Here is a 27,968-nt window from a genome sequence, read left to right as displayed (position 1 = left end):
AACCCGCAACACCTGATGCGATGCCTGCTACCAGCCACACGGCAGGTGCCCCTCATCTTTCCCACCAGTCACATTTTCACAAGCCATAGTCTTGACAGGATGCATCATTCTTCCGGTGACGGGGTGAGGCAGCTGTCTTTGTAGGCGAGGGAGAAGCCGCACCGGGTAATTCAGGCACACCTTCAGCAAGGGCTGGTGCAGAGGCCAGGAGAGGCACTTTCTTCCTTCCCAGGAAGCCAGCTCCCTCGAACCCCATTTTCTTTTTGCTTTCTCCTTTGGCTTCGCTCTCCTCTTCTGGCCCTCTTCTTTTGAGATCCAGAGAACTTTCTGGCAGACGGTGAACCTCTGCACTGCAACACCCACCTGCATCTGTCGCACCTGTGCCTCGTACTTCAACTGGGGTTGTCAGGACTGCCTTCCTCTCAGCTGCACTGCCCTCAGCTGTTGCCTTCCTGGCCTCTGTCTGGCTTGAATTCCCATTTGCAGCTGCTGCCTTTTCTGTCGGGCTTCTGCTGGGTAAGTTAAAACCCTGGAAGTCCCGGTAGCTGTGGAAGCTCTCCGTCCGCCTCGCTCTTGCCAAAAGGGGACTTTCTCTGTATGGCCGCACAGAACCGTATGTGGCTGCTTCGTGGATGGTTTCGTGGTGCTGCAATTGGAGACTTCAAAAGCAAAATAACCAAGGACAAAAAGAGCAGATGTTAGGCTGAGACTAGCAGCCAGCTCTTCCGCACACCTTGCTCCCACCCATCACTTTGCAGCTCCCACTAGAACAGCAACATTTTAGCAGTCATCAGAAACCGCCCCACCCCACACATACAAGGTCTTCCAGATCACTTATTTGAGACGCTCACAGGATACTTTATTCCTGTTGCTTCATATGCACGTAGATTAAAGGAGCGTGTGTGTGTGTGTGTAGTTCAGGAAACTTAACACATGTATTCAGGGGCTCATCTACAGCATTCAGGTCATCAAACCTGTCTTTGCCTACATGAAAACTAAAACTTCTGGTTTCTGCAGCTAGTGCCACCCTTAATGACTTACCTGGAATTAGATTCCCGAAGTCGGTTTGGCTGAACAACTGAGGTTGCGGGACTGATGTTGGGTGTGGCACAGCGAGACGTACTCAGGTCACACTGGTCAAGCAACTTGAGTAGCTCTTCCTCCGTGGGGCCGCCAACATCTGAAAGGTACAGCTCTTAGTGCCCAAGTCCATTTACCATAGTCATACTCGTCTGAGGTCAGAAAAATAACCACAACACAGTCCTGGCCTAACACAACCTACCTTTGTCTTCACTCTTATTAACCATGTCCATAGCTGTGGTCAGGTCCCACATCTGGATGCTGCCATTTGAATGTCCAGTGAAGAGGTAGCGGCGTGGCCGGGAGCCCATTCTGCTGGATCCTTCACATTCTCGCACAGTAAACGATGAGATGGTAGTACAGTCAACTGCCTGGATCTCACAGATCCTACAGAAAGAGAAACTCAAAGTTGCCCAAACAGTTTCACCTGGCAGAGTTTGGGCAGTAAAGTCAGTGCTATTTCGACCTTCTGAGAAGGCACCAAAACTTGCCATCAGCAAAAGACGTCTCTTCCAGACAAAATGCTTTCCCCGTGACCATCGTGCCACTCAGCTGCGCCAACTCCCTTCCCACCCCAATCCACCTGCAGTCTTATTACTTCTTGATTTTTATCAGGGAATTCCCTTGTGTTCAATTTCAGTTTGCAGTTATCAGAAACTCTGAGGAAAATGCCAGAAACCAGGTCCTTCATATGCTGGGCACTCTTAGAAACCAAGCTGCAGAAACAGCACATTTAACCACATAAATGCTATGAATAAGAAATTAACCCGGGATTATCATCCTTGGATATCTATACAGAACACCTTTGTTCAATTCATTTTAGAAGCTTATCCAGTAATATTGCAGTTATCACAAGACAAAGTAATGGAGATTCGCCATAAGTAGGCAATGGCAGGAAAAGCCAGGCTGCTAAGCCACACTCCCTACCGGAACCTCACATATTCTGGGTAATTTGTTTTATTCCCCTCTTGTAGCGAGTTTTTTGACTTTTGTAAAAAAGCAAGCTTTCCACAACATGCAAATCTAGCCTGAAGTAGGGAAAAAAGGCACAACAGGTCTCATGTCCTCAATTCAGATGCTAGTAGTGTTAGGGCATCTATATTTTCACTCAGATTCACAGTTATTAGGCAAGAGATGCAAGAAGAAGAAGCAGCATAGAAGCAAGAGGCACCAGCTTCTCGGCTCCTTTGCTGTCTTCCCAGCTTGACAGGAAAAAAGACAGCTGTGGTTATTTGGCAAGTCTTTCACTACATTGGCAGTAACAGAGTAAAATATTATGAAGTGCAACCTAAGGAAATTATTGTACAGCTGGCCTACAAGTCTCTCATTTTTACAGTTTCCAACTACAGTTTCAGACTACTGCAAAGGAAGAGAGAAACTGCTTCCCTGTCTACACCTGTGAGCAGCATAACCCCTGCCACCAGCAACTTCAGCATTAGTTTTGAAATTTAATGACAGCAAGGTACCATGTCTGAGCACTACACATTCCGTAGGAAGACACAAATGTTTGTTTTGCAAGCTGCTCAGGTGATTCCTCATTAAATCAGCCCCTGATATGACCATTTCCAAAATGCCATTTAGCTTCCACATTACAGTAGATTATAGTTTGTGTGTTAGTAACAATGTTGAACTTAGCAGGCTTCTAGTGTGCCTGACAGCTCTGGTTCAACTCTATGTGCAACTGCTTACATCCTCAAGGGACAAGAGACCCTGCCACATGAACAGTCCTGCTGCTTTCCCACTTCAAACCCCAGGTATGCAGGTACCTTCGCCCTGTTGAAGACAGCCTTACGAACAGCTTATTAGTGATGGGAACAACTTTTTGGATAAACACTTGTTGATCATCACGTTCACCAAAGGGTCCTAGGGGAAAAAAGAAAGATCACTTTTCTGCTTTTTTCCAATTCCCTCTCCCTCCTTATCCACACAGCCCTGAGGGCCCAAACTCATATTAGTATGACCGCTACAGTTTCAACGCATCATGACCAGGGAACCAAAGATGACTAAAGCAAAAGAACATAAAAGATTTGTGTCTGTGGAGGCCTCTAAATGTTGCCGTAGGATGGCATTTTCTAGCTATTAAAGGACACCTATTCTTGAGTTTCTTGCATGTTCCTGGAAGAATTACCATGTGAGACCAAACCCTACCTTAGGTCTCTCCAATAACAGAAAGTACATTCTTCTTTTGCAGCTCCGAAATGTCTAGAGGCTTAATGAGATTTCTTGCCACAGTACTGACCCCACCCCTGTGTTCAGAGGGCATTCTATTCATCAAAGGTTCATGTGCAAGACTCAGACCACAAAGGAATCCAGACTACCTGTCTACCCATATTTACTGACATGCATTCCTCCAAGCATCCTCCTACAGCGATGTGCTACCACCATTTGCCTGTGCAGTTCAAGGCTTCTGAAAATTTTGCTACAACTTCAAAGTCATTGAAGACTTCTTCACACGGGCATCGTTTAACCCCAAGTGAACAGTCAACTGCAATTTGTAGTGGAACCAAACTTCACTATGCTCCTATACTTTTAATACAGTCCTCTGTTTTCCATCATTCTCTAGTTAAACCAAAAGTGAAATGCCCCATCAGATGGCTCAAGGAAGAGGAATACTGTCTGTGTTCAAAAGTTTTTCCTCCCTTTTTCTTAGCTTCACAGTAAGACTGTTAGGTACACCCACTCTACACAGCCTAAGCATTGAGTATTTCCAGGTGAACCTTACAGATCCCTGCCATCTTGTCAGAAGGAGAGCAGTATGTAAGAGCTTACACCCATCACCTGACTTGCGTGCTGTAAGGTTGAAGGTCTGTTAAACCTTTGTGAGAGCAGTGAATGCATGGGCTCACACGGCGCATTGGAGAAGCACCCTACCAATGTCATTTCCAGAAGAGTAACTGCCATGACTCTCGGCTTCCTCCAGCGATAAGATTTTGAACGATGCAAGAGGAGTTGAACCTGGCTGAGTTGAAATCATGCCCCGGAACCGAGTGACGGTCCACGTCCGTACATGGTTGTTATCGGCACAAACTAGAAAGGAAGAGATGTTACATTAACATTTGCAATAGAGGATAAACTTCTCCAGTGATTTCCATATGGTAGTTTTTTTCAAATTGAGTAATCAGGCAGAATGCCCAGGTCACACTGCATCTCCAGACAATTACCTAAAAAAAAAAAATAAATTAAAAAACCCTACAAATAGTTGAGGGTATCCTGTTTTCTGTAAGTTTTGTCTCTTCCTTCAGAAAGTCAAGAAACAAATTGAGGCAGGAGGTGGGCCACGACATCAAGGTCTGAGTCGGCACCAGTAGCCTACAGCACACCTCAATCCTGCATGCAGGTGCTAGGACAAGACACGTGCTCTGTGCAGCATGGCAGCAGAACCCTCACCCCGTAATAGCGGTGTTCTATTTCATTCATCAGTTATCCAGTTTTCTGTATATGATGTGCCCTTTCCCGGCACTGAGGGTTTAGCATCAAGTTGCAGGGGAACAAAGACCCTGTGAGGTGTGTTTGCAGTATCATTGGTTACCAAGAGAGTTAACGATATCTTGGGGTGCATCAAAAAGAGTGTCCATCAGGTCTAGGGAGGTTCTTCTCCCTCACTCTTCTGCCCTGGTGAGACCACACCTGGAATACTGTGTCCAGTTCTGGGATCCCCAATTCAGGAGAGACATGGACCTCTCCAGAGAATCCAACAGAGAGGCAGGAGGATGATTAGGGCACCTCAGCACATCCCCTGTGAAGACAGACTGAGAGCCCTGGGGCTGTTTAGTCTGGAGAAGACCGAGAGAGGATCTCACCAATGCGTATCAATCTCTGAGGGATGAGTGCCAGGTGAAGGGCACCAAGATCTTTTCAGTGGTGTACACTAATGTGCCAAAAAACAGCAGCTTCAAGCTGGAGCACAGAAGACTTCGCCTCACCATGAGGAGAAAGGTCTTCACAGTGAGGGTGACCCAGCCCTGGAACAGGCAGCCCAGAGAGGTCGTGGAGTTGCCTTCTCTGGAGGCTTTCAAAACCCACCTGGGTGCATTCCTGTGCACACTACCCTAAGTGATCCTGCTCTGGCAGGGGGGTTGGACCCAATGATTTCTGGAGGTCCCTTCCAACCTCTAATGTACAGAGATACCCTGTTCCTTTGCAAAAATAAATGGAAAAGTAAATCTGTTCTCTGTTATCCCTTGCTTGCTGGATTCTGGGTGGAAGATTTTTACAGAGGGAGGAAAGACTACATCTTCCCTGAAAGCAAGACACTTTCCCCAGCATAAAACAGGCCAATCAGGACATGACGGCAAACACTGGAAAGCTGCTGAGAAAAGAGGAAACACAGACAGCCCTTTGAAGCCATGGGAAGGCTGCACATTTTCCTGCAACCCAGGAAGCTCCTAAAGGTTGTTAAAAGACGACAAGCCCTAAAGGACTTGCCCAGAACAGAAACACTTGGCAGGGATACATTTGTTTACAAACTCTTCTATTTCCACAAACAGCAACCTTGGAATAAGACACAGAGGAGTCAGATAAAACTTAGGCCTTTTAAGTGCTCAAAGCTTTGAGTGTTTGCTTTAAGACAGATGATCCCAGCCAATCTAGCCCACCCTTCTCACCAAAATAAAAATCTGTCCAACTCCTTTTTATCACTTTTGGGACGTTCTCCTGAGCAACTAAGTGTTTGTATGCATTGCTGTATGAGGGGAGAACCACCAGTACAAATCTGTGCACACAAAAGATTACCTGACACAAGGTGTTTCTCTGAGAGCATGATCTTTGTAACAGGGCTTCGATGAACTGTGAAGGTTTGAAAGAGCTGAGGCCCAGACCCAACTGTTTCAGGGTGCTGTACAATCACCCTCACCGCTCCAGAGCTGGTTCCATAGGCAATCTCAATCCAGTTTCCACTTGCACCTAAAGCAAGCAAGAACATGGTTGTTCTCCCCCGGAATGAAAGCTGGGACAAGGGGCCAGGGAATGAGGCAGCAAGTATTTCCAAGCTTCAACAGTAATACAGGTATTTACTCTAAGTGCTTTTTACTCATTATTTTCCCATGAGCCTGCAGACCACATTGTCATAACAAAACCAAACCAAACACACACAAGCAACATTCGTTCAGTTCCATACTGCACTTTTGAACGCTGCTGTACAGTCTCCCTCCCAGCAGTGACAGAAGAGATGGATAAAGTATTACGATCTGGTATTTTGGTACTCTTCGCAGCAATGTCGTGGTCAATACCATCCACATAAATCCAAGTAAACAGGAAAGAGGAGTTACAAACTTCGCTGTGGCACAGACAGTTCTGCAAGTTACTTTCTCCTGGTTTGAGGTTTTTTGGATTTTGCTGCATTTGGAATTTTTGGGCAGTTTGGCTTGTTTTGGGGTTTTTTCCATTTAGGAGATAGCTGGACTGTGATTACAAAAGTGTGTGTATACACACTAACTAAGCATCATTCACCTGCATAAACACATGGGTTTCAGTACATTGGCTACAAGGTAAGGTGTAGCAACAAGGTTATCTCCCCCCTCCTCAGTTCACCCCAAACTATTTCAGTGCATACAATTCCTAATCTAAGAGCATAACTTGCATAAAAGGCTTAAACCCAACAAAGCTCCATTAACGAATCACACATTAGTGTTCGTACATATGTTCTTACTTTATAATGCATAATGCACGACGCACAAGTATATGCACACACACACTGCCTATTTACACATGTGTAGAGAAGTACAGGGAAAGAGTTATGCCTAGTATACATCAGTCATTTGAGGATGATTCAAGGAAGAGGAAAAAAAACACCAATGAAGTCAAGGTTGCTTGGCTATGCAGCAACTGAAAAACCCATTCAGGCAAAAGGAAACCACCCTCATCTGTAACAGGCTCTACTACAGAGACCATTATAGAATACTGACTTGTTTTAGGTGTGAGGTAGACACTGAGCGCTGTTATAGCATCATTGGAGGGATCATGGTACAGTTCTGTCACCAGAAGATCATTGTCTTTCATTCGCAATGGGAACTTCTGCATGTCTGCGGGGAAGAGACATTTGTTAATTGCTCTGAATACCAAGAGATGTTCTGACGCAACTTCGTTTAACCAGAGTTTAGGAACAAAGCTACCCGGTACCACCTCCTCTTTATTTCTTACCTATATAATAGATAGAGCCATTGTTACAGCCCAGAAGCAGAAAAGACCCAGCAGTGTCATAGCTCGTGATAGGAACAACATCCTGAACCTAGTGTAAACAGAAGGAAACAAAAGTAAACAAAACCAGAAGTTAGGTTGCTACTTTCTCAGTTTCCAGACATTTTTGTTACATTTTGTTGAAAAGGACCCGAGTCAGGCACTAGCCTGAGGCTGTTGTGCATGCACTCACACATACAGTGGCATTCCTAAGGTACTGCTGGTAGATGACATTCCTCTACCAAACTGGATCTTAGCTCATGGAGTTCAGCAGCAGCATGCACACAAGTGAGCACAACTGCCCCTGAGGGTCCTTCTCCATATGAAGGCACAGAGCTTAGAGTGTTGCATAGCCAAAACACATCCTCAAAATGAGTTTGGTTTTGTGTAGGGTTTTCTTTTCTGATATGCAAAACAAGTGCACTTCACACTTTCTATCCGTTCCTTCTTCCCCTTCTGACAAGTCCTTAGGAGGCTTCTGAGCAAATGACCTTGATGCTGCTTCTCCAAGCCTTCCTTTACTCTCAGTCCCTCTGCCAGCCTCTGCAGAGATATCACCCTCCAGCAGATACATAATGAGCAGAAAAAACAATTGGGCCATTAAAATTTTCCCACTTCCATTACACATCCACACCAAGTGAACTGGAAGGCAGCCCTGGCATAGTTTACTTACTGGTCTACAACTTAAGAGAAGCGACTTCAGAATGCTCCCTCTTCACCCTTTAGGATTAAAATAAGTGCTTGTCCCTTCAGGTGTGACAGAGCTCTCAAGCTAAGAAAAAAAATCAGCTCATCCTAGGTGTCATCCCCTATCTCAAGCAAATTTTGCTTCAGCTCTAAGGAATAAGAAGTCATAAGCTTTTTTTTTTTTTTTTTTTTCTTCTTAAATCCAGAGCACTTGAACATGTGCAGCCATAACTCTTTTTCCTGTACTCCCTACATTTCAGTCAGCCAACTTAATGGACACTGAATAATAATTCACGGAAAGTTCAGCTTCAGTTCTCATTTCCCTCTGACTGGCAGCATCTTTCAAATTCCTTTCGACACTTGCAAAATAGCTACAATGGATCTGTTGGATAAAAGCAAAATAAACCAACCAAAGAAACTTCTCCACACCTTCTAAACAAACTTTAGAGTACCCTTTCCTGACCTCAGAAGAGTCTGTAAGCCCCTAAAACATGTTCTAGGCCTATCACACAGCCTATCAGAAAAAACTACACCATGAGTACAGCTTCTGCATAATTTTGGGGGTGAGGTGGGAGGAAGGGGAGGAGGAAGGGAAAAGGCACTTTCCCTCCTGTCTTGGTTTCCTCACCTACAGCTCTTTCACTTATGTTCACCCATAATCCAGCACAGATCCAAAGCTAAACATACAGGGTTCTTGCAAAGCACCTGGATTTTCCCCATATAACTGACGACCGAATGACCTGGAGAAGGATTCTTCCTAATTACTGCAAATAATTGTTAGCCTTGATCTCGATGCTTTCACACAGCACTTTAGGTACTCCACTCATCCCACAGTCAAATCCATATAACACCTAATTAAATAAGGTATCTAACAATCTAGGCCACAGACCTTGGTTTCAAAGGATTTTTTTTTTCTTCCCAGACTACTTCAAATAAGTAGTACAGGAACAGAAAGGCAGGAAAATAATCAGAGTCGCAGCATCTAAGAGTCCACAGATCAAGGTGCTTTCTAATTCCATGGATCAAAGGCACATACGGAAGCTCTCTCCTTTGCAAGTTCAAAAACCTGACGAAGGTAGAAGCAACCCACCAACAGACACACAACATAACTGACGTCCTGGCAGAAGACGTAACTGCAAGGAGAGGATCCACAAAGCTGCTGATATCAGAGATTTGACTGACTGGGTCACAGAAATCATACAAAATAGATTTGCAGGGGGAAGGAGTTAATAGTCTCCTGCTGGCCAGCGACAAACAGAGGGCCATCTCACCAGAGGCAGAGGGATGGAGAGCTGATAAGGGCGGCTCTCAACTTGCTGCCCTGAGGCAGGCCACAAATGATGCTCTGTGGATAAAGAACTGGCTTGATGGCCACACCCAAAGAGTGGCTGTCAATGGGTCCGTGTCCCAGTGGAGGCCAGTGACGAACGGAGTCCCTCAGGGATCGGTCCTGGGACCGGTCTTGTTCAACATCTTTGTGGGTGCCATGGACAGTGGCATCGAGTGCACCCTCAGCAAGTTTGCTGAGGACACCAAGCTGTGAGGGGCAGCAGACAGGCTGGAGGGAAGGGATCCATCCAGAGGGACCTGGACAGGCTGGAGAGGTGGGCGCAAGCCAACCTCACGAGGTTCAACAAGACCAAGGGCAGGGTCCTGCAGCTGGGTCGAGGCAATCCCAGGCACAACTCCAGGCTGGGCAGTGACCAGCTGGAAAGCAGCCCTGAGGAGAGAGACTTGGGGGTGCTGGTGGACGAGAAGCTCAACATGAGCTCTCAGTGTGCACTTGCAGCCCAGAAAGCCGATCAGATCATGGGCTGCAGCGAGCAAAGTGTGGCCAGCAGGTCAAGGGAGGGGATTCTCCCCCTCTACCCAGCTCTGGTGAGACCCCACCTGGAGTACTGCCTCCAGTTCTGGAGCCCCTGTTACAAGAGGGATATGGACGTGCCAGGACATGTCCAGAGAAGGGCCATGAGGATGATCGGAGGGCTGGAGCACCTCTCCTGTGAGGACAAGACTGAAGGAGTTGGGGCTGTTCAGTCTGGAGAAGACAAGGCTCCGAGGTGACCTCATTGTGGCCCTCCAGTATCTGAAGGGGGCCTACAAGAAGGCTGGGGAGGGACTTCTCAGGATATCAGGGAGTGATAGGACTGTGGGGAATGGAATGAAGCTGGAGGTGGGGAGGACATTCTTCCCCATGAGAGTGGTGAGGCCCTGGAATGGGTTGTCCAGGCAGGTGGTTGAGGCCCCGTCCCTGGAGATGTTTAAGACCAGGCTGGACGATGCTCTGGCTGGCCTGCTCCAGTGTGGGGTGCTCCTGTCCAGGGGGGTTGGAACTAGATGATCCTTGTGGTCCCTTCCAACCCTGACTGATTCTACGATACCATGAAAACAGAGAGCCCTTTCTTCTGCAGCACAGATAGGAACACCAGAACCAAGATACGAAATTTCAAAACCGAGCAGCACCATACAACAGTCACTAGTAAAGCACAGCTGGTAAGAAACCTCATTTCACAGCTGAAGCTTTCCTGTCATATTCTACAGCTTTCACATTACCTCCTATTCTATAACACTAGATATTCTGCTTCCTTTAAGCTCTCCTATGCAAGAATGGCATTACTGATATATTTAGCCCCCATAACCTCTCCTTCTTGTTATATGCAACTGAAACATGGCCAGAGGACTAAGTACCAGGGAAACCATCCCTCAGCTAGTCTGCTCAAATCTCCAAGACAGGAAGAGGATGGAGAACCAATTATAGGCACAGGTAAGCATCCTGACAGAAGAATTTAGAAAGGCATCAGGAAAGACAGCCTGAAAGGAAACAAAGTTAGCTTTGGACAGGCACAGCCTGTTCCTCAAAACCTCTCTGACTGCAGCTAGTACGATTACATGTTGAGTTCAGAGCTATGGGCAACCACAGAAAGCAGTTACACAAATACCAGGTATTCTCAGGAGGAATTTAAAGGCCAAAGGTACAACCCTGCTATTTAGGTCTTTAAAAGGAAGGATGTGTTTTAAAGGGAGCCAAATATTTACAGGAAGATTTTTTTTAATCCCCTTCCAACTATCAGATGAGCAGGAGGTACACAAAGCACCTTGAAACTGGTCAGATTTGGGGAGGGTGCATTTGTTCGGGTGTTCTGTTTGTGGGTTTTGTTTGTTTAAAAGAAAGCTATTCAAACCCTCTAGGAAAAAAAAAAGGAAACAGACACACACACACACAAAAAAAGAGAAGCCAAAAAATGTGGGTTTAGGACATTATCACATAAAAGCCCCTCTGAAAGATTTACTACCCTTCAACAAGAAATATTTTCACCAAAGGAATAGCCAGTCAAACTGAGGAACTATTAATGTGATCAGAAAGATTTCTGTGGCTCCCCCTGGAAACAAAGATGATGAATGGGACATCAGGTTTTATTCCTTATGACCTGGCTCCTTTAGAACATATTGTCAAATGCCAGCTTGTCACATAGCATTAGGTTGTCTCCTAACAATTTTGCAAGGCATCCACAGAGCTTTAAACAATGTTTTGCTTAATTCAAGACCATACTACCATGTCTGCAGCAGAAGCAGTGCTATCCCATGCTTATTATCTGTGTTATTTGTTAGTAGTACTGTCACTTAAAGGTTGACTCAGACCTTAGTCAGCAAACAGTGCAGATGCCTCAGGTCAGTTTTGCCTCTTGAGATTTGCAAGGCAATTTTAGGATTTTTTTTTTCTTGCAAGCAAGTTCTGTGCCTCAAAGATGTCTGTCTGTCTGCATTACAAGCTTTGTTATTCACACAACTACTGGTCCGTTTTCTCAGGCAGACTCCAAGGACCTCTCTACCTGAGACACCTTCTGGTAGCAGAAAAAGTCAGAGCAGCCAGAAGCATCCACATGCAAGACAGACATCTTTAAAGCATCATTTGTATTTCATGTCTTCTGAAGAAGAGTCTCCCACTGTAAAACAACTTTTGAGAGCCTAAGATATCAGATTACCCTGTTCTCTTCCAGAAATTGCTGCCACAAATTTCCCACAACTTCTTCTATTTACAATGATCCTAGTGAATTTTGACAAACCTAGTCATTCACAGGGAAGCTTAAAGACACACACCATTCATTACTCCCAAATAAAACCACATCCTTCTATTTGAAAGCCTATAAAATGCGTGCTTGGTAGTATCACCAAACAATTCAATATTCGGCCCACAGGCATAATATTTAGATATCAAGGCAGCAAACTCTGTAACACAAGTCAGGGCTAGAATACCTATGACAAGCAGGTATTTCACACATGCTTTTAGCTTACTTTAGTTTCTTTTTACTAGACAGACATACCAGCTTATTACAAGCAACGCAGAACAACAAAGTGAACACACCTGCCAATGCTGAGTCACAGCGTTCCACACTCCTACTTTTCCTGTATGGCTTGTAGCCACCAACTGGTTGCCAATGAAGAAGAGAGCATCTACAGGGACTCCAAGACTGAACACTCCTACAAAAAATGAAGAGTCTGTGAGGCTCCTCCAAAATAAAGAGAACAAGACAGTAACAACAGAATCTCTGCACTATTATCGTGTGTCACATTTCTTACAGCAGCAACACCGAGTATGCAGGGTGCTAGGTGAGGTACCATTCAAGCAGCAAACCAGGTTCCATTACATTGGATCATGTCTTCTCTGCAGATGCCTTCATTAATTGGGAAGGAGAAAGGAGGCAAGACAAGGAAGAGGAAACGACGCAAAATATGCACTCCATATTTTTGTACAGCCATCAAGTTCTCAAATGGCTTTATACATCTCCTAAGGTATCAAAAAACCCCCAAAAATCTATTACAGCAAAGCAGGATTTATGTGGTTGGGGTTTTTTTGGTTAAACACACGACTTTTAGGCATCATTTAGGAAGCAGTAACTTCATGGTATTCAACAGAAATTTACTTCATACTAGTTTGCAGTTACCTTTTAAAGTATTACACAAGCCCTCACCACTTTTTTTTCCCCAATCCAATCACATAGATGTAGTCTGGAAACGCACTTTCAGAACCTAAAGACAGCTACAGGATTCTTCCTTATTCTTAGGAAAAGATGGAACAACTCCAATGTGGCACTACTGGAATACACGCGAATCTCTTTGGAACCCAGAAACAGAAGCAGCTGCAAAAGGCTATTTATTTTTCCTCTTATCATCTCCAGATCTTTCATCTTTGGTTATAGGCCAGGAATGGAGAGTACAGACTACTAGAAATAACAGCCATACAGAAAACCAGTTTCACTACTCATCATTGCATACTATTCAAAATCTGCAAGGTAAGACTCACCAGCAAATGCTGGCCTTCCCAATAAAGGAAGTGTGGCATCAAAAGCATTTAACAATAAAAATTGTAACACTGCAAAGCATGCCAGACATTGATAACTCTGGTAAATCTTAACATCTGAGCTTTCCCCCAAAATCTGACCTTTCTTTAGAGCCTTCCAGTCTCACCAGTATTTTCAATTGACCTGCAAACTTGGATAGGATACTATATTTTGTCTATTTATTGTACCATGTACTTAGAAATTAACTGTAGTTTGCTGGGACTTTTAAGTTTGCCACCCATAAAGACCAGTTAAATGACCCAGTAAGCACCTCAGTTTGTAAGTAATTCCTGCCTAGGTTTTACTACCCGGAAAATACAAGAGTCATTACTACAGGGGATACATTACACTACCAGGTGTCAAGCTTCACTCAAGAGTTTCCTATTCTGTGCTGCTCATTCCATATATTTATATTACTCTTCACTAATATACTTCAACTGCAGCAGAAATCTTCGAAACAAGAGTACCCAAATTTCCTGACATTTTTGGTCAAATTCAGGTAGAGAGCCATTTCTAACCAAGAAGCAGCCCTCAGTTACACCCCAGGAAGGAACTTCAGTATATACTTACGTTTTAATTAGGATGCTAAACCATTTTCCAGGGTATTTGATGCAGATAAGATTCAGCAGTACAGAGCACATGAAAAAGGCAATATTAAAAAAACCCACAGAAACAACTAGAATTGATTAGTCCAGAGAAGGATGAGGTTCAAGGAAATCAAGGAAGACAGCTTGAATGGTCTGGAGGAATCTGAAGTGTCAGTCCTGCTTAGGCTCAACAATCTTAAGACCCATCCACAGGGGAGACAATGCTATACATAATGACAGGCTCCTGTCTTACGGGTCCCTCCTCAGTAAAACACACATTACAGCAGCAATCCAGCAGCAGTGTTGAATATAAATGATATTGAAAGGAGAGAGTGTGTTCTGGGAGAGCTCTATCATACACATGCCAGCCCACACACTTTTCTGAGACTGGTGCCATTCAGGCTCCAACAACTATTTGGAACACGTCACTTCTTTCACAGGATGATGGTAACGTCCTATCTCTCTCTCTCTCTAACACAAAGGAGGACAGCAGGCATTTGCCACTACAAGGAAACAAGACAGCTATACTCCAGTGATAATTTATTAAACACAGGCAGATTTTAGAGCTTTTTTTACAAATGAAGCAGCACAGCCTATTGTTCAAAAAAGGAACAGTGCTTTTTGCTCAGCTGGTTGGACTACAGATGCAGTCCTGAAGGGCACTTTCTCTCTGCTCCCCTCACCCCAAGTGGCACTTCTTTGCCTCACAGTCACTTCAATGCACTACAGCCTGTGTATTAAGGGTATATGCTCCATTTTGGTTGTCACAATCACTTCTAGTCAGAGTTATCAGAACCTTTGATAGTGGCATATTTTAGAATTTCTACCTCAAATAAAAGTCCACCTATGGGTTTTGTATTTCCTTGCACTTGATTTCCAAAAATCCAAGACATTACTTCACTTCTCTTACTGGAAATCCCAAGGTAACACAGCAGCTAAGTCAAACCACAAAATGCAGAAGGAATGTTAACAGCACAGTGCTTAAAGCAATGCTTATTACAGGAGTACAGCTGTCAAGCGTGCTAATCGCTGGTGGCCTTTAAAATTTGGTCAAGGGGAGCCTACCAGAAGACAAAGCTTCTCAAGTACAGTATTTACTCCCTTTGTAATAGAGGTATTTCACATTCAATTGTAAGACACACCTTTCAGACTTTTTGTTTTCTTTACTACAAGGGAACAACTTCTTTTGTTTTGCTGACCATGATTACATACATGAACTTGATGAGTCACAAGCAAAAAAGCAGTATCACCTCATGGAAGACCTTTATTTTTCTCCCTCTTCAAGTCTGACTTGGTGTTTCCACTCATTCAAGCACAAAAAAGTAACAGCTGTTAACATAGCTAGAAATTGCCAGAGTATCTTTCCAGTAAGCTCTTCCTTTGCAGGCACATGGATCAAAACTTTAATTGGATCATTTTGACTTAATGACCACATTACCTCTCATTACTTCAGCTGTGGAGATAACAAAATAACCAGCATCAAGTTTCAGAGAACAGTGTCCACATCAGGAGACTGTTGTCATACTTTGTCAGCAGTATCCACTGCCAGAGAAAACAGGCAGTATTGGCACCATAGGGGCAATTCAAACACCAGGGATTAGGCTACAGGAAGTTAATAGTAACGTTCCCTTCACTGCCTCCCAAACTCGCCATGCGCTTGAACAGTGAGTCAGACAAGCCATCACATCAGTACTAAGGAATATTTACTTCTGAAAATATCTTCCTGCTGTTTCTAATGCCTCCCTAATTGCGTGTCCTTCAGTGCCAACGTGTCCAAGCAGCAATTCCTGTATGGTTAGGTCAGCACAGTGTACTGTTCTCAGTTATAAAGAGAGGTTTTCATTTTCTGCATTACCTTCATGAACAACATCTGACAGAGAACCAAAACCTTTTTATTATCTTGTGTAAAAATACAGTTTTAATACAGCAAAGCAAAGAAAACAGCAAAATCTGTCAGTATCTGTAGCTTTCCATCTCAGAAATTCAGTTCCACTGAGCTATGGCCTAGATTCAAATGCAAGTCCAGGGAAAAGTTTAACGCTAACTTGCATCTTCACACAAAACCTCGTGCTGAACTGAACAGTAAACATTAGTCAGCATATATTCAGCTCCTCCAGCACAGTGGGGCAAGTTAATATACTCCAATACATTGCTTACTACAGCTTGTTTTATCAGTTTGTGAAACCGATTACCAAACACTGCAACCGCACAGACTTCTTTCTAGTTAAATATACACACACACACACACAAAACCACAAAAAACACACACTCAAACAATTACACTTACCGATTTCACTGCCACTACCACCATCTTGAATGCTCCACAAGATTATGCTACTCTCTGAGGCAACTGCAACCATCTTATCCTTGTCTCCATGAGGTCCTCCAACCACCTTTGCGTTGAGAGCCACTCGCTCAATTGTCCAGTCCAGATAGGGACTCGTGAACACCTGTTGCCACCCAGATGATTCTTTAATTCTGGAAGGACAAATGAGGGAACAGAGAGCAAACATTAGAGACTTAGAAATAGTTCAGTCTAGGCTTGTACTAATATGAATGATCCAATCAAAAGCCTGGGTTAGCTAAAAGGTGAAGCATCCTTCAGACATTTCTATTCATTTCCAGAGGCAAGGAGTCGCACATACCATGTCAGAAGACACTCATCGTGCTCCAGTATAAAGTTGTGGTATCTGATCACATTTTCTGTTTATGGTACATTGCAGAAAGACTATAGTGGTTTTTAGAGGATCATTCGACTCTGCAATTCTGAAGATTTCTCCGATGCCAGAAAGACAGAATTGCACTGATTTCATTTAAGGCAACAATTTAGATACTTTGTATCTGAGCTACACCACAGTAGTTCTATGCACTTCAATTATATAAACATCAGCATGGAAACTAGAAACGTATCTATAGCATTTTTTTTCCCAGCTGCCCTTCTATCAATTCAGCATTGCATTCTGCAGCACCACAGATCACTGTGGTCTACCTATACAGCATGCAGAACAAACTGCACTGAAGTGACTTATGAGCAGGACTGCAATATCCATAAGCCTTTAAACACAACCAAGACTTCTCAAAAGCTTCATTACCAAGTTTTGAGGAATGCTGTCATGCTTCAAAGGGAAAAAAAATACTATCCTTAGGATGCACTGTGTTTTGCTGGAGCTTTTTACTAAGGTCATTATCTTTAGGAAAATAATTACCTTATGTATTTAAACATTACCTGTTGCAAGCACCATAAAAGCAAGTCACCAACTAGACTGCAGAATATATTTCTTTTTTACTGCACAGGATTGAATGTTCAGTCCACCACAAATTACCACTTACATAGGGAAGTGGCTAAAATTCAGATGATGATATTATGTTAACATAATCCTGACAGGAATCTAAAAATCACATCACTTGGGTGCAGCATAACAGTGTAAACAAACCATATTAGGATGTGTGGATACAGTACAGTAGCTCTAGGTAAATGGTGTCTCCTCAAACACTAGATACTCAAGAGAGTCACTTGTCAGGCAGTGAAAAACAAACATGTAGTAAGATACAGCACACAGGGGGTAAAAAGTGTTACCAAAGCCATATAACAGCTGTATAGAGGGGAAGAAATTCCACCACTGTATTTCTAGAGCTCCTGCAAGTTCCAGAGGGAAAAAAAAAAATAAAAAAAAATAAAAATCTTCAAATCAAGACTGCTATCTTGAGTCATTATTAAGAAAAGCAGCATTTCAAATCAGCATCTTGACCAGTGCCCTCTTTCAGGAACCAATCAAGGCTGACATGTGCCATCAAAAGCATCGCTAAAGACTTAAGTGCAATGGTAACAATCTCAGTGAGCAGATTTCCAAGCAGGAAAGAGACAGAATCCCTCACTTGTGTAAGCCAGCATCCAAGAAAACCAGTCAGAGATAAAATCCTAAGGAGGGGACAATTGCAAATCATTGCCTCTTTCTCCAGTCAGACCATGTTAGGCATAATTGAAAACAAGACCTTTAAGCAGAGCAAGAGAAGCTGTATCTAGTACAAATTAAAACCAAACAAATTGCACCAGTGAATACAAGAGACAAGCTAGATGTGATTTAAGTTACAAAGTTAAGCAAGTAATTTAGCCTTCTATACAGTGCAAACGGCAGCAAACTATGGCTTCAGCTTGGCAGTAAAGAAGCTATTCACATTACACTTTTTATTCTCCCTTTTGTTTCTGAGCCACACTATGACAGCAGGGCTTGCTTTTGGCAACAGATCTTGCTAAACCATCACGTCTCACTGAAAAGACAGACACCGATTAAATCAAGATTACCAGACGTCACCTAGAAATAGTTTCTGTAATAGGAAGATGGTGTTTTCACCTGATCTTAAAAAATAGCCAGTTTGTGTAGAAGATACTTAAAGACATTTTTCAGCCATCCAGGTGAAGTTGCAAGCACTTACCAGTTCTGCTAAGGCAAAAAACCTTGACGTTTAAGACAGGGTACATCATTTCTATAGTAAAAACCCACAAACCGTTCCAATTTCTTTGATATTCCAACTTTCCCATCTTCAAACCCATATTAAAGGCCTGCTTTCATACAGGCTTTTGAGGCAGCATTACTTTCACAACAACATCAAGAATTGACATAAAAGCAGCAAAATTTGCATTCCTAACAAGCCCTTTATATGCAGAGGCAAAAGTGACAATTCCAATTTACAGGAGCAGACTGAATGCATGATCTACTATCATTTCAGTGGAAAGCAAACCTTTTGCTCTGTTCATCATGATCTATTTTTTAGACTCCTCTAACCTGACAAGCCACTGTATTCATACCTGTAGCAAACAGCAAAATGGGCATAGGCAGCGACTATCCAGTTGTGGTGGCCAGCTACTATTAGGACTTTCCGTGGGTCCACAGGAAATCCTAAAAAACAACAACACAGCTGAAGTCAATAAAGAAGCAATGGGCACTCAAAGATGAGCAAGGATATCTAGAAAAGGATAGAGTTCTCCAAAAGGATACAAAACAGGAACTTTGAGACTGAAGTTCCTCAACCCTTTCAGCTAGATTCCAGCTAGTGATTACTTCTCATGATCCCTACATGTATTACAGTTCTTACATAGAACGTAAGTGTTCATATGAAAGGCGTCGATAAGAAAAAGTGGCAAGTACACGCCTCAGTTTTACGGCCTGCTAAATTGGTTAAAATTTGAGGATTGTTATCAAGTAAGAAACAACGCTGTCATAAAAATTCTTTCCGAATAGTTGGTGCAACTTCATATTACTGTTACAGGCTGTTACAATGAAATGTCCAGTGTCTCAGAATTCCTACAGCTCCTCCATTTATTCTCTAGCAGGACTGCTGTCTGTTTCCAGTCCGTAACTAAGTTAGGTTTGGCGGAAGTGTTGGATGGTACTTCCCCAAGTCAGCTCTCGGCCTTGGTATGCTAAGAACCAATGTCTAAACACTGCATTTTCTACCTCATTTTCCTTGAGACTGCCCTCTTCCAACTTGCAGCAACTTAAAGAGGAATCAGCAACTGATCCTCGGGGCTTAATTTTGTATTACCTGGATACAGACTCACATTTTAAACACACTCCAGATTTTACTAACGTAGCTACAATTTACGTGATTGTACAAGAAAGACTTCTAACAGCTTCAGTTTGCTTGCAAAGTCAAAAGCTAGAAAATGACAGAGTTCAACCATATCTTACATAGGGGTTTTATATATTTTACATGGAAAGTACTGTATACACTTGAGCAACTTAAGACTACCTTCACTCCCAAAACTCTACTCTTGCAGGGCAACAGAGGCACCCAAAGGAAAAAAAGATGTGCAAGAGCAAGGAGATCCTGAAGCAAAACTAAAGAGACACTGGTTTGTCTAGTCTTTATCATAGTTTTACTACAGTGTAAGGCACTTGTTTAAAGGACCATACTAGGTCTGCATGAAGAACTTTGACTTGCTCATCTCAGCCTCATGGCTTGCTTCTGCAGCAGCAAGCATTAACTGCTGCACAAGCAGTAGCGATTAGGTAAGTGTTCAGCACTTCAAAACCAGGCAAATGTAGAACAACAAACTAAACCAAGAAATAGTCAGTCAGGTTTCATTTCCGGGTGACAATCATCTTTGCAATTTGTTTCCAGTTCAAACCCGACATGTCTCACCTAGCTTCACTGTACCTGCCCCAGAACCACCAAGCGTAGGCTGGACACCACCTCCATGATTCTCACTTTCAGAGCAGTTTTGACCAGTTCTACCATCAGCCAGTGGCCCAGTATTGTTATTTATCTTACGACTGGGAATGCCTACAAAAGAAAAGAGATTTTATGAAGGAGGACAAAACACTTTAGCAATACCACCGATATTAATTCACTTAAAAAATAAAGGATTGTTGTGCATTTTGATCCCCAGAAAACTCGTCAACAATTGGCTAGATATTCCCTAGACCTCAGGTTAACACATCAACTGTGTTCATCTCTACTGAGAAGTAAAAATCTAGCAAGTACTCCATTTGTGCTGATACGTCACATAGATGTAGAGCACCTAACGTAACTGTACCCCGAGAAAAAGCATTCCATGAAAACACTTAACTGAAATCTACTTGTAGAAGCTCTGTTCTACTCTACTCCCAAACACAGCCTGCTTAGTATTAACATGCCACAACTGCCTGCTCAGTACTCTAAATACGCTATTTCATACGGGATACAGATAAGTCTTGGGTTCCTATCAGAACATTGTTTGATTCCAACACTCACCTCAATCTTTCCATAGGAAAACCTTCTCTGGACAGCTTGATAGATAGAGTCAGTACCTCAGCACCCCCAGCCACACCCACAGACTAAAGCTTAGGTGACTGCAAGCAACAACAGACCACGAATAGATAAATACCTGGAGGAGGCAGGTAGCCATGAAAGAGGACACTGCCACAAGATGAGCGTTCCAGTTCTTCACACAACAGCAACCTTCTCACTATGGAGGAGAAGATACACGACCAGTTTTACTTCCTAAGAAGCACTGCATTATTTCACATAACCTTCTATATCAGCAATTTTGGGTCACAACTCCAAGACTTAAGTCAGTCACCACTACACTAATAAATATGAGATGACCTTATATTCAAAAAACCCAACAACTCACCTAAAGGAGTGATTCCATAGAATTCAGCTTCATGTCTCAGAACATTAATACTGACTCCCCTAGAGAAAGAAAAACAACCAACCAACAAACCATGAGGACAAAGTGAGTCAATACCTTGAACATAAACACTTCATGTACCTAGAAGTTACACAATGTGAATGTTACAGTTACCACCACATGTATTCACCATGTTGCTGTTTGAGGTTTCAAAAGGATCTTAGTATTATCTCTCATTAGAATAAGGATACAGACACAACAAAGAAACACACGGCCCCGAGGTGGTTTAAATAGCCCTATGAGGAGAGGCTGAGGGAGCTGGGGGTGCTTAGCCTGGAGAAGAGGAGGCTCAGGGGAGACCTTCTTGCTCTCTCCAACTCCCTGAAGGGAGGTTGTAGCCAGGTGGGGGCTGGTCTCTTCTCCCAGGCAACCAGAACAAGAGGACACAGTCTCAGGCTGCACCAGGGGAAATTTAGGCTGGATGTTAGGAAGAAGGTCTTCCTAGAAAGAGCAATTGCCCATGGGAATAGGCTGCCCAGGGAGGTGGTGGAGTCACCATCACTGGAGGTGTTTATGAGGAGACTGAATAGGGCGCGTGGTGCCATGGTTTAGTTGACTAGATAGTGTTGGATGACAGGTTGGACGCGATGATCACAAATGTCTCTTCCCACCCGGTTAATTCTATTCCATTCCAAATTACAAGAATCCACTCACAAAATGTAATGCCACCATGCATATAGTCTAGACACGGCCCCAGACCTCTAAGGGAGCAGTCATAGACTAGGCGCCCAAACAGATCACTAAAACTGACCAATCCTAATTTTAGGCATTTCTAATGCATCCACTCCAGCTAATTTTCACTTGAAATCATTAGTACTTCTTACCGTAAGTCTAATTCCTTTGTGCGAAGAAAATTTAAAATGGGTGCAAATGCTGCTGGATCTCGGTCAATAAATATCTGCAAAGAGAAATTGCTGTACTTTAGCACTTGTCACCTACAATGCTTTTCAATGCTGAGCACGGGAAAGAGGAGTTGAAGATGAGACAGTCAGCAGGCAAACAAAATGGGAACTCTTACTGTCTATCATGTGTTCAGAACGCAGTAACTGTAGTAAGAACAGGTATGCTTACTTAAAATTGCCTTTAGTTAAGTCAGTTACAACTCAGCAACATTGGCATAAGTATAGCTTCCCCTCTTGGAGTATCATATAAACAGACCTGACACAGCCACTTGGCTATATAAATATAGGCCAACAAGAGCTACGTTTCCATCGCAGGATTATTCAACTACATAGGCAATACCTATCTAATAACACTTACACCTCTCTCTGCAATACAGCAATTAGCAGTTTCTCCTTTTAAAATAATACAGCTGCTGCCTCTGGATTGTCTGCACAATGCAGAATAAGCACAATTTATACATTGTTTCAGATATCTTGGAATGACAATGACACTCATGAAACCCAGAGAGGTCACCAATTTTCCTATTTCTGGCAGTGTTAGCTCCCATTAGTACCCACAGCAAACTACTCTTTAGGAAATAGCCTAACAGAAACCATAACAGTAAATTAGTATGTGTGGGTTTATTACTCACAGCACCAGTTTCATCCTTCAGTGTTGAAATTCTTCCACTCAGTAAACTGAAACACAGGAAAGCATCGTTAGATGTTCCTCAGAAATGCACTAACACAAATACAAGACAGCAACAGTCTCTGTCAGTTTGCTGGTTTTGTGCATTGTTGGTTGTAACTGAGCAAAGACTGCCTTGGTAAGGCAGAATGTTGGGGGTGAGTCAAGCACCCCTCCTGAAAATGGAGTGCTGCGTGCACACTTTGAGGAAAGATAAGAAATGCATCATAAGGGCCTTCAGATTCCCAAAGAAAACAGACACAAGGCCTAGCCTGTAAGGACGGAAAAGTTTTCGAGGCACCCGGAGGGTTCCATAGTTTGTTATTCTGTGGCACAGTGGTAAACGATGCTGCAGCAAAAAAGAAGAGTGAACAATTCATTCTGCAAGGACTTACTGGGTAAGAATGGAATGGATGAGTTCTTATGCCATTTAACCTCAAAGCTTCTCTCCCAACAGATAAAAATACTTTTGCTCTAGATCTATGGAAAACATGGTTGGGATTTTTTAAAAATGACAGTTTGTCTTTACTTAATGTGATGATATATTACAAATACCTGGAAAAAAAGGAGTCTGGAATCCACATCAATGTTTGCCTTGAAGTGCTGAACCTAGGAAACAAAAGTTAAAAGTATAGAATCAGCTGCAAAATTTGAAGGAAGTCTGCTTTATTAAAACATTTTTACTTATCCTACAAAGATGATCTCAAAAGGATTTGGGAAGTCTAAGAACACTTAAATGCCTGCACAGAGCCAAAAAGGCTATACAAATTGTCCTTAGGCATGAAGTAGGACTGTTCAGAGACTCCAAGAGTGTCTTTCTTTATACGTAACACACTGCTGCAAGTGTCCTATATTTCTGCTTCTTGTACTGTATCAATGTTAAATGCACCCAAAAAAGCAGCCCCTAAAATATAACTTTATTAACACTGTGCTACATTCTTAATTAACTGCATATTATTATTATCCTTACTAGGACTCAAACTGCTACACTGTGTATTGCAGAAGACTGTAATATGGTTCAAGTTAATATTTAACCACGGTTTTAATTAGTTGCTATTTTGCGGTTTGGGCCCTCTTAGAGGGCCAAGGTCCACAACGAGAGTTAAAAAAAATGTTTACTCTGAATCATATTATTATAAAATAATATAAATTATAGTACTAGGTATAATGCAAGGCAGTATTTTAGATAATAAATAACTATGAACTGCTCTATACTTCTGGTTTTGATTTAACATGAAGGAAGACAACTGGACTGGCAGCATGGACAAGAGCTTATACTCTGCATCAGCTCTCTGACTGTTACATATCCTTTTACTAGTACCATGACTGAGAAAACTCTGGGGACCCCTAAATTAGTGGGAATAAAAAAAAAAACAAAAACAAAACACGAAGAAAGGCAGAGGTAAAATTCCATGACAACTTTCCACATAGTACAGGAACACATTACAAAAACATTTTTTACCAGAGGTACTTATCATAATTTTTCTGCTTCCATTTTCAGGTTTTGGAGGGGGAAAAAAAGTAAATAAAAAGATTACTTCATAACCCCCACAAGGGAGAAACACAAAAGCTATATGGAACTACCAGCCTGCATAGAAGATGGCTTGTGTAGCTGCTAATTGCAAGTGTAACAATGACAAATCTGTTCTCAACAGAAAATCTACAGTGTCAGCGTTCTAAGCACAAATGCGCACAAAGCCTTTTCCAAAACAAAGAGAATCAAAGCAGTTTGCTATTTAAATGCAAAGTGACATAAGTGTATTTGCAGTTTTGCTAAGCTTTTATCATCAGCAATACTGATCACTTCTCTACTTTAAGAGATGATTCAGTTACCTATGATATGTGCATACCAGAAAACAGTAAGTTACATGAATTGTCTTAGAGATTATACGAGACGTTGCTTGTAACTATGGGGATAGATGCGGCATCACCAGTTAGCCCTCGCAGAGGTCTTTACAAGCTACAGATTTTTATTGTCGGATACTTGAAATGTTTTACAACTTTCAGTTATTTTTGTGTTTTGAGGGGGGAAAAAAAAAACAAAAAACCAACCACCAAACAAAAACACCACCACACTAAAAACCTGCAGAGGACTTTCGGTTTCCCGTGGAAAAAGTACTACAACCACAGCTAACTGGCATTTCTTGCAACACTGAATGATAAATGCTAAATTAATTATGAAGCAAAAAAGACACCTGATGTGACCACAAAGACAATCAGGATATTTGAATAAATATTTGATGATGCAAAGATACTATCTTCTCTGTACACTACAGCCCAACTTCTGGCCTGGAGGAATGGTTGCATTTAGGCACAGGGCTCATAGTCAGCATCAAATTGAAGCTTTGAGCATTTGGGTTCCACTCTAGCACTTCCTAAGCCAGCTAACATTCTGGACCAAACCATGTGCCAGAAAAACAAGCTACACAATAAAGAGGAAAGGAAAAAGATCCTCAACTGATTCCATGTTCATCTCCTTGCAAACTGATGGATCTGCATAATCAGTGGATTTGGGTAACACAAAGATTTTCCGTCTGTGATTTAGCACTATGGTATCAGTTTAGTAAGCAATACCTCAGAGTAACATGTACTTTAGAACATTTAATACATATGCATGCATCTACGTAAACAACTACACTAGGGCGATGCTTCCCGGGATGCAGAAAGAAGTCTAGCTAGCAACGTTCACATGTGTAAGGCTAACCTGCAGCACCATGCAGGTCAGACAGACTTCATATGAAGAAAATTAGGCAAACTCAGAGCAATAGCCTCAAATACTTTTAAGTGGGTGGCAACCTACTGCTATTTTAAAGAAAAAATATGCAACTGCAATCAGGCACACTTAAGTGTCAGTTCTAAAACAAACATTTTCATTATCTATTACACTTGTTATCTTATAACCAGAGACAGATAAAGGGCGAAAGAAATGCATTAAATTTGTTACAGTAATTTCTGTGACTGCTATCTTGCAAAAGGTTTGTGCTCCCAGCAAAGGAATCCACAAAAGCTGAGACCATTAACTGCTGCATCAACAAAACAAAGCAGCTCTGGCAGTCCCAGGGAGCAGAAGAACATAGTGTCAGACCACAGAAAGTTTAGGTCTCTGTACTAGATGATCCTAAGTGTAACTGCTGTCAGAGACAGAGGAGAGTGCGGGTCTGCCCTTCTCACTCAACTCTACCAATTTGGTAAACACCAGAGTTTCAGGTTTCTAGTAAGCGTAACAGGCACTAATGAGGAGAAGGAAATGTGCATAGTATCCCATGCTCCCCCTCTTGCTGTCCAGATCATCCACTCTGTTGATCGTTTGTCTTCGCAAGCTGAAAAACCTCACTCGGATATATTTTTCAAAGATGACAGGCAAGGGAAACTGAGCTTCCAAAGGACCGAGCTCTCTTACGCAGAACACGAGTACTATTGCACATTGTCTCCCCATTAAAAGGGAAATGTCCATGTACACATTTTCTGCTTCTTCATCCAAACAATTACCTGCTGACTACAATCCAGACCTTTGACTAGAAATGAAATGTAGACAGTTGTTAGGCTGCCTTATTCTTTATACTTCTCTGTGGGTATGTATTTCTTTCATATTCCTACCCTGTACACAATTCTCTGTTCTCTGCAGAAGTGTTTAATAAGTCAGATGTATTTAAAATTATGAGATTGAAGCATCTTCGTCATTCCACTTGTAACAAAAACCTAACAGACTGACTGGCCTATAATTTCAGAAAAAGAGCTCACTGAAGAAACTTACTTAGTGCAACATGACGTTTGGTCCAAACCAACATCAAAATCATCCCAAAAGCATCATTACAGGCGAGTTTTGCCTAGGGAAGCTGCAAACAATTCCTCTGTGCTCAATCAGGTCGTTAATGTCTTTCTATAACAAAGGAATTCTGCATCATTTCTTATGGCTCCCTCCTTTAAGAAAGGCTGCAGCACACACTTTAATTGTAGGAATCAGTCCATCTACTGAGCAACGCAAGAAAATTCTTAAAATAGTAATAGTAGCTCCCACTACTTATAGCTAGTGTCGCATTGTGCGCAGACTCGGGAACGCACATTGCTTCACTAATTACTAGCTACGGGAATCTCAACAATTTCATGCCTGAGCATTTTGACAGGAACATTGGCACTATTTATCACACACATTCGGATCACAGCTGTCCCACAATTCTCTGTCCCAGCCTGCCAAAATGTCCACATATGCCATCTTGCACACTTCCACTCTACATTCAATTACAATACATTCCTTTATTCTGGTTGATATCAGGACTATCATACCAACTCTTTTATTACTTTGGTCTCTGAGGCTGCTGACCCTTAGAAGCCTACGGATCTGACGGCAAAGCAAAGCTCAGCTCCCTGTCCCCTGCTCCCGAGAAAGCAGCCTATACGGAGAGTCCATAAGACATTACAGGAGTACGTGTTGAGAAATTCCAGACACCACAGGCAGGCACCAGGCTGGGCTGTCAACACTTCCCGTATCTGCCTCCAAGTACCCCTGGCTCAGGTCCCCTACAACATACTTCGGTAGATCTTCATTCAGGCCTCCTCACGGGCAGCACCAGAAAACGGAGCCCCAGTGCACAGATCCCAGGGGAGTCGACACCACGGCGGAGCGGCTGCAGAGCCACCCTACCGCTCTGCGCGGCCAGGCAGCGCTTCCTTTCGGGTAGACTCCCGGCAGGGGGCCGTCCGAAAGGAGCACGGCCGCCTGGATCCTGTGCCCTCCGCCACTCGCTGACCGCCACCCGCCGCAGCAGCCCGCCAGCAGGGCCCGGGCCTGTGCCCTCTCCCGCCCCGCCACCCCCGCGGAGGCCCCTGCACCCTCGCTCACCTGGTGCCGCCCACGTTGAGCTGGATGATCTCCCCGCTCCCTGCGCCAGCAAAACCTCCGCCGTTCCCCGCCATCTTCCCCGCCGCCTGCTCCAGCCGGCGCCCGCCGCCGCCTCCCGCCACCGCCGCCGGAACCTCGCGGTCGAGGGAAGCAGCGGCGGGGCAATGCGAAGGCGGCGGGGAAGGAGAAGGCGGGGAATCAGCCAGCAGGCCCGTAGTCCTCCGCAGCCGCCGGCGGGCAGGGAAGGGTCAGCGTCCTGACGGGCTACGGCTCCGCGAGCTCCCCGCCGCTTAGGCGCCGCCAGGCCTCGCCGCCTGCCCGGTACGAGCGGAAAATGCCATGGCAACGCGACAGCACCTGGAGGAGGGGGGCCGACACGGGCCAAAACGCCTCGAGCCGTTCGCGGAACGAGGATGGCTGCACAGAGGCGGAGATCCCGCCGCGGTGATAGCGGCGGGGCGGGGGGAGTAGGTCAACGCCCCTCGGAGGCAGGACGCTCCCAGGAAGGTCGGGTGCGC

The 27,968-nt window shown here is 43.5% G+C and overlaps 1 protein-coding gene across 1 annotated transcript; it reads right to left on the bottom strand.

Annotated features, from left to right (window-relative positions):
* Positions 1 to 2: 2 nt before the first annotated feature.
* Positions 3 to 27,901, bottom strand: KCTD3 (potassium channel tetramerization domain containing 3). Its single transcript, XM_054170023.1, has 18 exons — positions 27,451 to 27,901; positions 23,166 to 23,219; positions 22,576 to 22,621; positions 21,866 to 21,939; positions 20,985 to 21,043; positions 20,736 to 20,816; positions 20,012 to 20,152; positions 18,675 to 18,765; positions 16,155 to 16,345; positions 12,305 to 12,420; positions 7,219 to 7,306; positions 6,984 to 7,100; positions 5,812 to 5,982; positions 3,952 to 4,107; positions 2,847 to 2,943; positions 1,283 to 1,467; positions 1,042 to 1,180; positions 3 to 659 (listed from the first exon to the last, which is right to left on the bottom strand). Exons 1-18 carry the CDS (start codon positions 27,522 to 27,524, stop codon positions 77 to 79), a joined length of 2,463 nt encoding a protein of 820 aa, XP_054025998.1. The 5' UTR covers positions 27,525 to 27,901; the 3' UTR covers positions 3 to 76.
* Between the last annotated feature and the right edge of the window lie 67 nt (positions 27,902 to 27,968).

Source organism: Dryobates pubescens, chromosome 2 (assembly GCF_014839835.1).
Source record: "Dryobates pubescens isolate bDryPub1 chromosome 2, bDryPub1.pri, whole genome shotgun sequence".
Classification (NCBI taxonomy): domain Eukaryota; kingdom Metazoa; phylum Chordata; class Aves; order Piciformes; family Picidae; genus Dryobates; species Dryobates pubescens.
The sequence above is the reverse complement of the archived record's forward strand: the minus strand, read 5'-3'. Positions and strand labels throughout refer to the sequence as shown.